The sequence below is a fragment of the Grammomys surdaster genome, unplaced genomic scaffold (assembly GCF_004785775.1).
Source record: "Grammomys surdaster isolate TR1022 unplaced genomic scaffold, NIH_TR_1.0 99, whole genome shotgun sequence".
NCBI lineage: Eukaryota > Metazoa > Chordata > Mammalia > Rodentia > Muridae > Grammomys > Grammomys surdaster.
The window spans coordinates 13,345,713-13,358,567 of NW_021604578.1; the positions used below are offsets into that span (position 1 = coordinate 13,345,713).

At 41.6% G+C, this 12,855-nt stretch overlaps 1 protein-coding gene across 1 annotated transcript; it reads right to left on the reverse strand.

Annotated features, from left to right (window-relative positions):
- Window positions 1-7,837: 7,837 nt before the first annotated feature.
- Window positions 7,838-12,270, reverse strand: Htr1a (5-hydroxytryptamine receptor 1A). Its single transcript, XM_028784425.1, has one exon. It carries the CDS (start codon window positions 11,714-11,716, stop codon window positions 10,448-10,450), a length of 1,269 nt encoding a protein of 422 aa, XP_028640258.1. The 5' UTR covers window positions 11,717-12,270; the 3' UTR covers window positions 7,838-10,447.
- Between the last annotated feature and the right edge of the window lie 585 nt (window positions 12,271-12,855).

Below are 12,855 nucleotides of genomic sequence, written 5' to 3' on the forward strand. Positions count from 1 at the left end.
TTAAAAGCGTGCACCACCACCGCCCGGCGATGACTTTTCTTTTTCTTTTTTTTTTCACTGCCTCCATAAATTGCCCCATTTAATCTTAGTACCAGGTTAGAAAGAATTGGCCATATTTGGTCAATAAAATTAAATACTAAGAATCTTTTCTAATATAACAGCAACACAAATTAAAAGGAAGAAAAATGAGTAGAGAAGAAGAGGAAGGAATAGAAGACAACTTAGGAAGTCAGAGCAATTCACCACCACTGAGGCACAAAGAAAGACTGGAAATGACAATCCAAGAATTTTTGGTTTAAAATGGAGAAGACATAAAGAGAGACATAGAAGAATAAGACTTAGTAATGAGACAAGCTGGTGAGAGTAGAGAAATACCCTAGGAGTCTGCTGTTCTATTTATCTGATTTACTAAAAGTCTAGCAGTTTAACATCAGCTAACAATGCAGATTTGCAAAGCAGCTCAAGAGGCATGGATAAAACTATAGTCACATTAAACATTCTTATTCTGATGAAACTACCACCTTTGGTCCAATTCCTTTTACTATACTTGCTTAAAAAACAGGGGATAACATTTGAAATGTAAATAAAGAAAATATCCAATAAGAGAAAAGAAAAAGAACTAATTTCTACTGTGACGTTTTCATACATCCATATAATCATGTCATTTTGTTGTCATTTCTTTTTTTGTTTTATGATCCCCTGAGTTTATCCAAGGCCTCACACATGGGCGTTGTGGGTGGAGCTATCCACCACAGCAGGAGCAACCCATCAGTGTCTATGATACTTAAGAGAGAGATTGTTCCCTTCACAGCCAATAGCTGTTGTTAATTAATTTACTTTGAAGTCCTTTGGTCACATACCCTTTCTTCTTTCTTAAAATTCCCATAATGAAAGAACCTTCAGATCTGTAGAGGTAGTGGTGCATTGAAGGACATGAGAGAAGCTACCAAACCAGATGTAAGTCTGTGTCTGTTTCCCATTTACCTCCGCCTCTTCACACCTTCTCCATTCATTTCCAATGTCATAGAACAATCCCACTTCAAGAACCAACCCTTCAAACCTTGCCTTCTTCCTTACTTTGTTTCTTTAATTACCACTCATTTGACAAAATTTCAACTCTTCTAGACCTCAGCTTTGCTTCATGCTTCCAGCTCTCCACTCTCTACAGGCTTACACTGACCTTCTTTCATCTGAAGAAGAAAAATGGAAAAGTATGTTGGCTTTATCTCATCCTTCCCTTGAGTCTCTAACAGTGTTCCCTCTGTGCTGGTCTCACCTGCTCTGACAACACACCCTCTTCCCTTTCAATCTCAGGGGAGTCACCACACAACATTACTTGTTCCTTGGGTCTCTTTATAGGTGGGACATAAATTGAAAAGTTCTACCTACTTTGAGAGTAGTTCTCTCTCCAACTGTTAACCCTCTCCATAAAGACCTGCCCAATGGACTCCTAAGTTAATTAAAACCCATCAAGTTGGCAAAGCCAACCTTCACAGTGCCTTTGCCACAAGTCTACACTCAGACTTATACTCACAATTAATAATAACATATACCCACACAGAAATTCATAAATACTATTCGTAATAGGCAACAAAGGGAAGTAATGATCCCAATTATCTTCAATAGATTGATAAATAGATAAAATCTGGTATATTTTAAATGGCATATTATTTTACAATATAAAACAACACAGAGACTTATACTCAAAGGACTCTATATCCTACTAGAGATAGTTGCACATTAATGTTTGTCACTGCCCTGTTTGCAGTTGAACAGAGATGGAATGAGCATAAGTGTTCATCAATAGATAAGTAACTAGTGAAAAATGTGAGATACATACAGAGGGAGGGAGAGAGAGAGAGAGAGAGAGAGAGAGAGGCAGAGACAGAGAGAGAGACAGAGACAGAGAGGCATTTATTTCTCTACAGAAATAAAATTTGCAGGAAACTGGGTAGAAGTAGAAAGCATGTGAAATAAAGCAACCCCCAAGTTTAGAAAGACAAATCTGGTGTGTTCTCTCTCATATGTAGATTCTACTCACTATTGTTAAATATGCATATTCAGATGGAATAAATACAAAGAAAGGCCAGGAGTCTAGAAAGGGACCCATGAAACTAGGGGCAAAAAAAGGCTTAAAGGAAGTGATTAAGACACTAGAAGAAAACAGAAGAGAAGAATGTGTGGTAAATGAGGGTTAGGGTGACAAGGAAAGAATGTGGGGCAGGGGAGTAACAAAAATAAAGTGTATATGGAAACCTATTATTACTCTGTAAAATAATTTTAACTATTTTGAAAAATATTTTGTCATATACATCTAGATTTTATTATTAGAGTCTGGAGGAATAAAAAATTGGGACAATCAGAAACTAAACACTATTTTACTTTTAGTGAGTATATATTTGTGTTTCACTAAAAAGTTGCTAATTTATTAAGCATTCAGGCAACCCACCAAAATTGATACATGCATGCTCTAAATTGAATATTTAATATTTTCTGAAAATTTCATAGTTATAAAAAGTAAGCAGATATTTTATTAATAGTTAATGAAATTAAAAATTTAAGCAAATCTTCCAAATTAAGAGGGACCATTGGAGGAAGAGGGGATCGAGATGGGGAGGGGCAAAGGAAGGATAAAAATGAGCATGGTTAAAATGTCATAGCAGTTAAGAGCACTGACTGATCTTCCAGAGGTCCTGAGTTCAATTCCCAGCAATCACATGGTGGCTCACAACCATCTGCAGTGGGTTCCAATGCCCTCTTCTGGTGTGTCTGAAGACAGCTACGGTGTACTTGTATACATAAAATAAATACATACATCTAAACAAAGTGTCATATGCATATATGAAATGATCACGATGATGCACAGTACTCTGTGTAACTAATATATGTTGATAAATAGCTCCTGAAAATAAAAAAGCAAATTATTCATTTGCATTAGAGCAGGGATGACCTTTGATATCATTATACTGAATAAAAGAATATACTTATATGCACAGTGCTGTGACTCAATTTGTGTGAATACAAATACAGATTGGAAAGACTTACAGCAATGGGAAAAATTAGTAGTTGCTAAAGTTCAAGGATTGTTTAAAAGCAGAGAGGTGAGGTAAATAAGCACAAAGATATTTAGAGAGATGGTAAAAAGTGTCCTAAGGTTGTGATAGTTTCTCTACAGTTATATCAATGCACTGAAAACCTTTGAATCATATACATTAGACTTTGTTATAAAGTATGCAAATTGTACCTCAATAAAGGTGTTCTTAAAATATAATTATACAACATTCAGAAAGTGCAGTGTTGAACATAACAGGAAACTAAACCCAGGATACCTTTCAACAAGGTAGGGTCTGTTGTTGTTGTTGTTGTTGTTGTTGTTTCTTTTTCTTTTTTCCCCATGTGGACACTGTAGAGTATGTCAGGGTTACAAGAACTGCTAGTGACTTTCTGGATAAGACTCCACCCAGTTCTTCTCAGTGCCTGAATGAGCATTCTTCTAAAGAAGGGAAATACTGATTAATAATTTCAATACAAATGTTTTTGCTTTCATATCAGGAACTGAAAAATCCCTAAAATCTGAGGGCACAAATCTTCAAATTGTTAGTTTCTTAGCATTTCTTATGAAATATAAACCATTGTCTCATAATAAATTGCATAAATTTCTCAATCAATATTTATATAAATGATCATTCTCCAAGCCCCAAAATCATATGCCTGTTAACTTTAACAACCCACCCCTGAGCAACTACAAAAATCAAAGAAAAGCAATTTCCTGCCCATTTCTCCTTCTCAGCCACTACCATATAAACAAAGCAAATCAGAAAATAAAAGAAATTCACTGATTAATCATACTGTTCATGCCTGAAAATGTATGACCCTCAAAATTCAGATGTTGCCATTTAATCACCAATGTCATGCTATTAGGATGGTAGCCATTTTGAAGATGAGCAGATTATGAAGACAAACCACCTTGAATAAGATTAATTCTCTTACACAAAGAGACCCCAAAGAGTAATCCTTTCCCCCTTTTTGAATGAGTTTATAGCAAAAGAGATCTGTTTACAAGGCAGAAAACAAGTTTCCAGCAGACATCAAACTTGTTGGTACCATGGGTTTCATAGCCTTTAGATCTATGAGAAATGTGTTTGTTTTTCATAAACTACTTACTTCGTTTGGCATTTTGTTTTTGCTGCTGATGGAGACCAAGATCATTAGGAATAACCTGCGACAGGTTTATTGGTAAGAGGACTTGAACAAACTGGGTGGTTCCACTTCAGTGTCCCTAAGTAGATAGATTCAATATTTAATCTTCATATGTTCTTCCCAACACAATGCCGAACCTGGTGCTTTAGAGTTACTATTCCTGAAAGGTTTTTGTCCCTTGGTATTGTGCCTTCTTCAAAAAATGACTAACATGTTCTACTCCTAAGAGTTACAATAGTCAGGGAATCGATCCAACGACTGTTCTGGGTGGTAGAATGCCTTAAGTACTCATCCAAACAGCAGATTGCTCAGAACTGTGACAGCAATTGATTCCTTTTGCAGCAGGCTCTTACCATCTGGGCTAGTTCTGTTCACAGTGGACAAAGCCTTTTCACAATCACAGATAAAGCTACAAAACATAATTCAAAAAGAAGCAATGACCTCTAACTTTCCTTTCTGTCATTTATCCAAACCGCTCAGTGTGAAAACTTCATCAGAATCTTCAATCACCTTTGTTTTCCCCTCATAGACAACAATTTCTGACAGGTTTTTACAGTTACTTTGTAATACTCATTCCTCTTTTCCAATCCTTCTTCTGTCCCTTTGCTACAGGTCTTTGTTACTACAAACCTGCATTATTGAAATCATCTCCAGACATAATTTCTGCTTTCTAGACATATTTAGTGTCTCTATGGATGCTCTTTAGCAGTGTTCTTTAAACTTATCCACTACAGGATAAAACCACTTGTGCTGGCTTGAGTGAGAAATGTCCCCAATAGACTAGCAGAGTTCAGTACTTGTTTCTCAGTTGGTGACACCGATTGAGGGGTGCTAGGACCATGCTGCAGGAAGGGCAGCACCAGAGCTGGGCTTTGAGATTACACAGGTTCACTGATTGAGGGGGTGTTGGGACCATGCTAGAGGAAGGGCATCACCAGGGCGGGGCTTTGAGATTATACAGGTTCACTCTGCTTCCAGACTGTTCTCTCTGCTTTGTGTTTGCAGTAGAGATATGATTTCTCAGCTCCCTCTTCTTGCCATCATGCCCACTGCTTGCTGCTATTATTCCCACCATGATAGACTCTTATCCTTCCAGAACTACAAACCAAAACACACTGCTCTAGTTCTAAATTGACCAGTTTACCATTTCTAAAAGGATTTAAATGCTATATTATATGTGGAGGAAAAAACTGACAAAATTTAATTGATTAATTAACTAAATTATATAATTATAACCATTTTATAAGTGTAAATTGTTCTGTCATGCCCCGACCTTGTCATCCTTTCTGCCCTTTCTCTGCTTACAACATTTCCATCCTATCTTATCAGTCCCATTTTAGTTTCTTTGACTTCAGATTCACCCTCTCCCTTCTGTCTTCATGAGCCCATCAGATTGCAAAAGGTGATGATTTTTCTGCCTCATTGTCAAAGACCATCCAGTGCATAAACCACCAAGGTAGCTAATCAAGGTCAAACTACCCATTAAAAAATGTCATCCCAAGTACCTTCTCACTGGATAATGGATCAGACTCTGGTCTATCACCTCTTAAAGGACACCTAGCTGTTCATTTCAACTCCCATCTACCCAGAATTCCATCCTGGATAGACATTTCTACACATTCATCCCAGCCCATCCCATGACGGCCTTTGTCCTTTGAATAAGGCGAAACTTCTTTGGTTCACCTTGTTTAGGGGGCACTTTCATCCCGCACTCCCTCCACAAATGAAAATTTAGTCATAGCAGCTTATTTGTACGTTGTCAACCAGATTGAATTTTTCTTCATTGCAATAATAGCTTGTACTATTATGCAATCTTATGTTATCAAACAGGGGCTAATATGTGGGCACTCTCAGTGGGTCTCCGGTTTTGTCTAGCCATTCGGAAAATACCTGATAACAATAATGTCTCTGAGCTGTACAACTTATCTCTATACATTTTCCTGTACGAGGAAGACCCATAAAATCAGAAGCTTGTTGTATCTATGGAAAAAGGAAAGGCAGAAGAGAATGAGGGCAAGGAAGCAGGCTCCTCTAGCTCCAAAGACAAATGTACAGAATGTGGCACTGTACACACTGATGTAAAATTTTCCAATAAGAAACTCCAAACATAGCTTGGCAGTGGTAGTACACCCCTTTAACCCCAGAGGCAGGCAGAGCTCTCTGAGTTTGAGGCCAGCCTGGTCTACAGAACGAGTTCCAGAAGCCAGGGCTATATAGAGAAACACTGTCTTGAGAAGCATAAAAAAATTTTCAAAAAACAAAAACAAGAAAATAAACAAAAACATTCCAAAATATTGCATGTTTCAAGTCCTCCAAAACACACACACATACATGCGCGCACACACACACACACACACACACACACACAACATATATCATATATCATATTTCATAATCTCCATCCTAGAACAGGCTACATGAACCTTCTGAGAGTTTTTCTGCTGCAGTTATAGTAGCCCTGACTTGTTTACCCTTGAAATTGACTGAAATTTAACTGCAGCTATCATTCTGACTCCAGAAAAATCTTAAGATTAACAGATACAAAAGAAACAAGAAATATCCTGGTGGTTTGAGTAGGGAGAAAAAAGCACATGTAAATTCAATGTTAAGTCTTACTCCTGGAAACCCAATATCAAATGAGACCCAGTGAGAAAAGAAAATGTCCTTTCATTTTTGCTTTAAACAACAACTCCATAACAATGAGGCCTTTGGAGGCCAGTGATGCCTGTCCTCTGGATATTGTGAGGGACACAGAGGAAAGAGCTTCTCTGAAAGTGGGAAGCTTCAGTGATTTCCTTCCTGTTCTTCCCCCTGTGGTGGCCATGTTTCTGAGATAGATGCCAAAAACTTATTGAAGGAGCCAGTCATGTAAAACACATGGTTTTAAGTCAACCCCATTAAATAAAATATTATTTATAGACTAAAGTTTAAGAAAGGAGAGAGAGAGAGAGAGAGAGAGAGATTAAGAGAGAGAGAGAGAGAGAGAAAGAGAGAGAGAAAGGAGGAAGAAAGGAAGGAATAGTAAATGAAAGAAGGGCAGGAGGGAGAGAGGGAAAAAGGGTGGGAGGAAGGAAAGAAATAAGAAAATAAGAAAAGGGTGAAAAAGAAATCACTTGTCTAGGAGTTGTGATTAATATTTCTCTTAAGAGTTAAATCCCTTACCTGAGCAGGATGTGGTTGCCCATGGCTTTAATCTCAGCACATGGGAGCAGAGTTAGGGGATCTTTTCAGGGAAAAGCTAGAATGAGGGTGGGGGCTAGGGAAGTAATGGCTAAATAATTCAGTGGTTAAAAGCACTGATTGCTCTTCTAGAAGACCTAGGTTCAGTTCTCACCACCCACAGGCAGCTCACAACTTCAGTATCCTCACACAAACATGCATGCAAGCAAGACAACAATGCACCTAAAATTAAAAAAAAATTATAAAAAAGCCAGCTTGGTTTACATAGAAGGTTCCAGGCCAGCAAGGGGTACATAGTTAGACAAAATTGTGTCCAACAAAACAAAACACAAACAAAAAATCAAACAAACAAAAAAAAGCAATTCCCTAACCTGAATTGTGAGCTCAGTCCTATTTTTCACCTTTATTTTTGTATTAATACAACAAGCACAAATGGAGAGTATGCTTCAATAAAGATACACACAGGTAACTAGTCTTAGTTTATTACAGCATCACCATTATTAAAGTCCTTTATTATCACAAGGAAAAGTGAAGGCCAATTTTGATGCATTAGTGTTTTACTGTAATACACATATTTTAAAATAAAACAAGCATCAGGGGTTCTTTAGAGCTGTGCAGCATGTTGCACTTATTTCTCTGATTGCTCTATTACTTGGCAATTATATTCCAGTTGGGTGCCCCCTTTCCAGTCTTGTTTAAAGTCTCTTTCTCAAAATAGCTGGAGCAATGCCCCTCCCCCATCATAGCCAAACATTCCTAATGGGGAAAAAAAAATACAAAGAAGTAAAAGTTAGAAGTCTTGGTTTCCAAAGTAACATCTGAAATTCAGGGATTGGTTTATTTCAAGTAAAGGATCTGTTCTAAAAATAGTAAAACATACAGAAAAAAAAACTTATTTGGTCATATAGTTCTACTTCATTTTCATGAGCAATCAATCAATCAATCAATAAAGCAAGCAAGCAAGCTAAATTTACAAGCAAGTACTGTTTGTACTGGAGAAGCCCAGCCCAATGTGTCTTCTCCATAGAGCCCCAAATCAGCCTCTCAGAAGTAGACACCCCACAGGCTTACTGAGATGATTCTGTTGCAATGGATTATAATACTCGTTCCCACTTTAGGGTAAAGCAAAAGAAACCAAATAGAGGCTTTGTTCAGTTTAACAAATAAAATAATGGCTTCGTCTGACAGGACAGTCTTTTCTCCCTGTTTATAAACACAAGGGGGAAGTCTTACCGGGAAAGTTGGCAATTAAAAAAAAAAGATGCAGAGAGATTTTCAAAACAGCAGGTGCAGACATTGGAAAGATACAGCTGAAAGGGATGGGGGAGTGAAAAATCTCCGTGTGATTGCTTGAAAAAGAAACCATTATTCAACAGAAAATTTAAAGTTCAGAAATAAAGCAAACCTCTTGATGCCCTCTCACCTAGCTAGAAATGTACATTCAAACGAAGCACCAAAAGAATATTCTTCTCTGGGGTGGGGGTGGGGCAGCAAAAATAACTGCAGGGAAAGAACGCTTGGGGGGTGGGGGGAATTGAGAGGACACAAAGCTGGTTTTACACTCAATATTCTGGGGCTGGAACGAATTAACCCTCTAGATTCTGAGACTCCACAGAGATTGCCCTCTCCTTTGGGTATCCCTCTGAGATCAAGATCTTAGGTAGGTAGTGGGGAAGTGTTGAAATCCTTGGCACGGAGAGCCCAGAGTTCTGCTAAATTTGTGTGTGCGCACAGAATGTTCCAGAGAATAAATCCGGGCATTATCAGGATATGTTAAACAAAGCTGTTCCACGATCGAAAGGGGAAAGGGTGAATTGAGAAAATTTGCATCCTATGCTTAAAATTGCCCTTTTAGGTTCCCCCAGGACGCACCGCAGGAATTGAAAGCACTTTGGAGCTGTTTTGCTCTTTGTCTTCTCTAAGTGCCCCCACGACAACACTTCCATAGAAGTTTCTAAGTCTCCACCCTCTTGCACAAACTCAAACTTCTCTACTAGTTCCCGGATGCTATGAGAGGTGAGGTGAAGGAACCTGGATGCTGCAAACCCAAGGCAGGATGCTCTGGCAGAGCTCATTGCTAGAAACAAAACTGAGGATGGGGCGAGCCATCCTGGGCATCTTAGTACCCTCAGTGCGCCCTCCCTGGCCAGCAGTGGGAGCCTCCTGAAGTTGACACATGGCCTTGCCAGAACTTACAGAAAGGCCAACAAACTGTAGGAATAAAACTCTTCTTTCCAAATAGTCTGATTGTCAATTTCTTTGGTGAGTGCTAACACCAGTACAGGAAACCATCCATAAGCCTTCCTAGCTCTTTCCCATGGGCCAGGCCTACTTATAAGTCCACTCCAACAGACACCTTTGCCACTTGATTTTGAGTTCAAAAAAAAAAAAATACAGACAGTGGGTGTTGCACGAGGGTGGGGAATCTTTTGCTATTCAACAAGGTAAAGTTTTCTAGCGCACCATAACCCAAAGTAGTTCCACCTGTTTTTCCAGACCAGCAATGAGTGCATGGAGACCAGGTTAAACCGTGCAGATTGACACCCAGTGGGAAGGAACAGATGTTTCTAGAGCAAGAGGAAGGGAGAGACAGAACAGTCTTGAACCTCAAAGGTCCAGAAGTAGGGCAGAGAGTGACAGCTCTAGTGGGCATGGCAGATGTCCATACAGTTTGGATTTTCTGTTGGGGTTTTCTGACTTGAATCATCGAGGTTTAAACTTCCATCATGAAGAATTGGATTTCAAATAGGGAGGCAATTATTGCAACTATAAAAACTGATCCTAGGACCAAAGACTGAGCCGATAACTTTTCACACAGACTCTAGGGGTTCTCTAGGATTTCTGCAAAGAGCATTGTCCCCTTGAAATGAGACATAGAGAGAGCAAGATCTGAAAGCCTTGGGCTACAAAGCTGCGTGTTCTAAGAAAAGCAAGTTATCTTAGGTGTTGCTTCCGGGTCGGGGATATTGAGTGAATGGAGAGGGTCCTGTAAGCCCTACACTCTTCCTCCTCTTTTCTTTCTCCATCACCACCACTATTATCGCCGCCATCATCATCATCATCATCATCATCGGCGGCAGAACTTGCACTTTATGATCTTCTTAAAAGCGTTTTGAAAGTCTTTGTTGAAATAAGCATAAATAACTGGGTTGAGCAGGGAGTTGGAATAGCCTAGCCAGTTAATTATGTCACGCAACAACGGAGGCATGTGGCAACTGCTCTCACAGAAAGGCAGGACCAGGGCCACAATGAAAAACGGCAGCCAGCATAGGATGAAGGTGCCCATGATAATGCCCAGCGTCTTCACTGTCTTCCTCTCACGGGCCAAGGCCATCTTGCGCTTTGCCTCAGCATTGCGCTCATTTTTTCTCTCCAAGCAGGCGGGGGCATAGGAGGTAGCTCCTGACTCGCTGGGCAGAGGAAGGTGCCCTTTGGAGTTGCCCACTCGGTGCACCTCGATCACCTCCAGGGAAGCTTCATCGTCACCCTGCCTCACCGCCCCATTAGCGCACGGTGTCCCCAACGCCCTGTTCTCAGCACTGCGCCTACAGTCCCCACTACCTGGCTGTCCGTTCAGGCTCTTCTTGGGGGGCGGGGCTGACGATGTGCCGGAGCTGGTGCCTACTCCCTTCTTTTCCACCTTCTTGACAGTCTTTCGGATTCGGAAGCGCGCGGCTCTGAAGATGCGCCCATAGAGAACCAGCATGAGCAACAGCGGGATATAGAAAGCCCCGAAAGTGGAATAGATGGTATAGCCGTGGTCCTTGCTGATGGTGCACGCGTCGGGGTTCGAGCGGTCTTCCGGGGTGCGCCAGCCCAGCATGGGCGGGATGGAGATGAGAAAGCCAATGAGCCAAGTGAGTGAGATCAGCGCAGCGGCGCGCCGGGGCGTCCTCTTGTTCACGTAGTCTATAGGGTCGGTGATCGCCCAGTACCTGTCTAGCGCGATGGCGCACAGGTGCAGGATAGACGAGGTGCAGCACAGCACATCCAGGGCGATAAACAGGTCGCAAGTGACCTGTCCCAGGGTCCACTTGTTGAGCACCTGGTACAGAGCAGCCATGGGCAGCACCAGCACTGACACCATGAGATCGGTGACTGCCAAGGAGCCGATGAGATAGTTGGCCACATTCTGGAGGGAGCGCTCCAAGGCAATGGCAGCAACCACACAGGCATTGCCGAGTACCGCGCAGAAAATGAGCGTACCCAGCAACAGAGAGGTGATCACTTGGTAGCTGAAGGTCACGTCGGAGATGTCAGTATCGTTGCCGCCTGTCCCGAAGGGCTCCTGGGACACTGTGGTGTTGTTGCCCTGGCCAAGACTGAACATATCCATGCCTGCCTGCACTCCCGCTGGGATGGGGGAAGGGAGGGGAAAAGAACTGCAAGGGGATCTCCCTCACCCCTCCCTCTAGGGTCTTTCTTCTTTTCTGGGGAGTTTCAGAGGGAAGGGATCCAGAGACGGGAGCGGGAAGTTCTTACTTGCTCTGGCGAAGGCATCTGAAGGGAGCACTCACCAGCACTCTCTTGCTTGGCTCCCGCGGGTCCTGAGCACTTAGAGGTTCCAGCTAGGAAACTGTAGTTGGGCTGAAAACAGCTTCCAAATCTCTGGGTGCTGGAGAGATGGCTGCAATATCTGTCTCACACTGCCCATTTCACTTTGTCGCTGCTGCCCAACTGGCTGCAGGAGCCGGACTCTCCCGAATACCAAACAGTCTCAGAAGTCTCTGGATTCCAGAAACCTCAGCCTCCCGGGTCACTCCGTGACCCTCATCTCCTAGTTCCTTCTCTCTCTCTCTCTCGGTCTCTCCAGCCTTCTCCAGTCTGCTTTTCTTTTTCCAGCCTCCTCCCAGCTTCCTCCCACTGGCCTTCCCTTCCAGTTCCCCTTTCCGTCTCACCTCTCTTTCTTTAGTCCTGTGTGTCGCTCAGACAGCTAGTCTCCCCTCCTCCCACGCTAACCCCCACCGCCATCCAACACTTCCCCAGTCCCGAGTGCCTCCTTCTCCTGGGTCCCCGCCCTCCTCTCCCTCTAGCTAGGCGTCTTTACATTCGAGTCGACACACTTAGAACTCACTTCATACATCTACTCCTATCTGCGATCTGCGAGTCAAACCAATGTTTTAACAGATTAAACCCCGCCTCCTACCTAGCAAACTAGAGGGGAATAAAAAAAGAGGGGAAAAAGGAAATGAAAATAAAAAAGAGAAAGATATATTTTCCCACCGCACATTCCCTTTATTTCCTCCAGCTTTTTAAATAGAGCCAGGTTCACAGTATGGCTCTAAGAAACAAGGAAAAACCTTCAGAAACCCTGAAAGTTGGAAAGCTGGCAGCCCACCTTCTAAATTCTGACCTCTAAATTATCGGGTAGAGAATAATCAGGTCTTGGCTTCTAAAAACAAACAAACAAACAAACAAAATCCAAAAAACAAAAAAAAAACAGGCTCATTTAAAGTATTAACCTATGCTGGGGCA

What these genes read in the sequence shown, in the direction of transcription:
- Htr1a (XM_028784425.1), bottom strand. Translation starts at nt 11,716, where the DNA reads ATGGATATGTTCAGTCTTGGCCAGGGCAACAACACCACAGTGTCCCAG.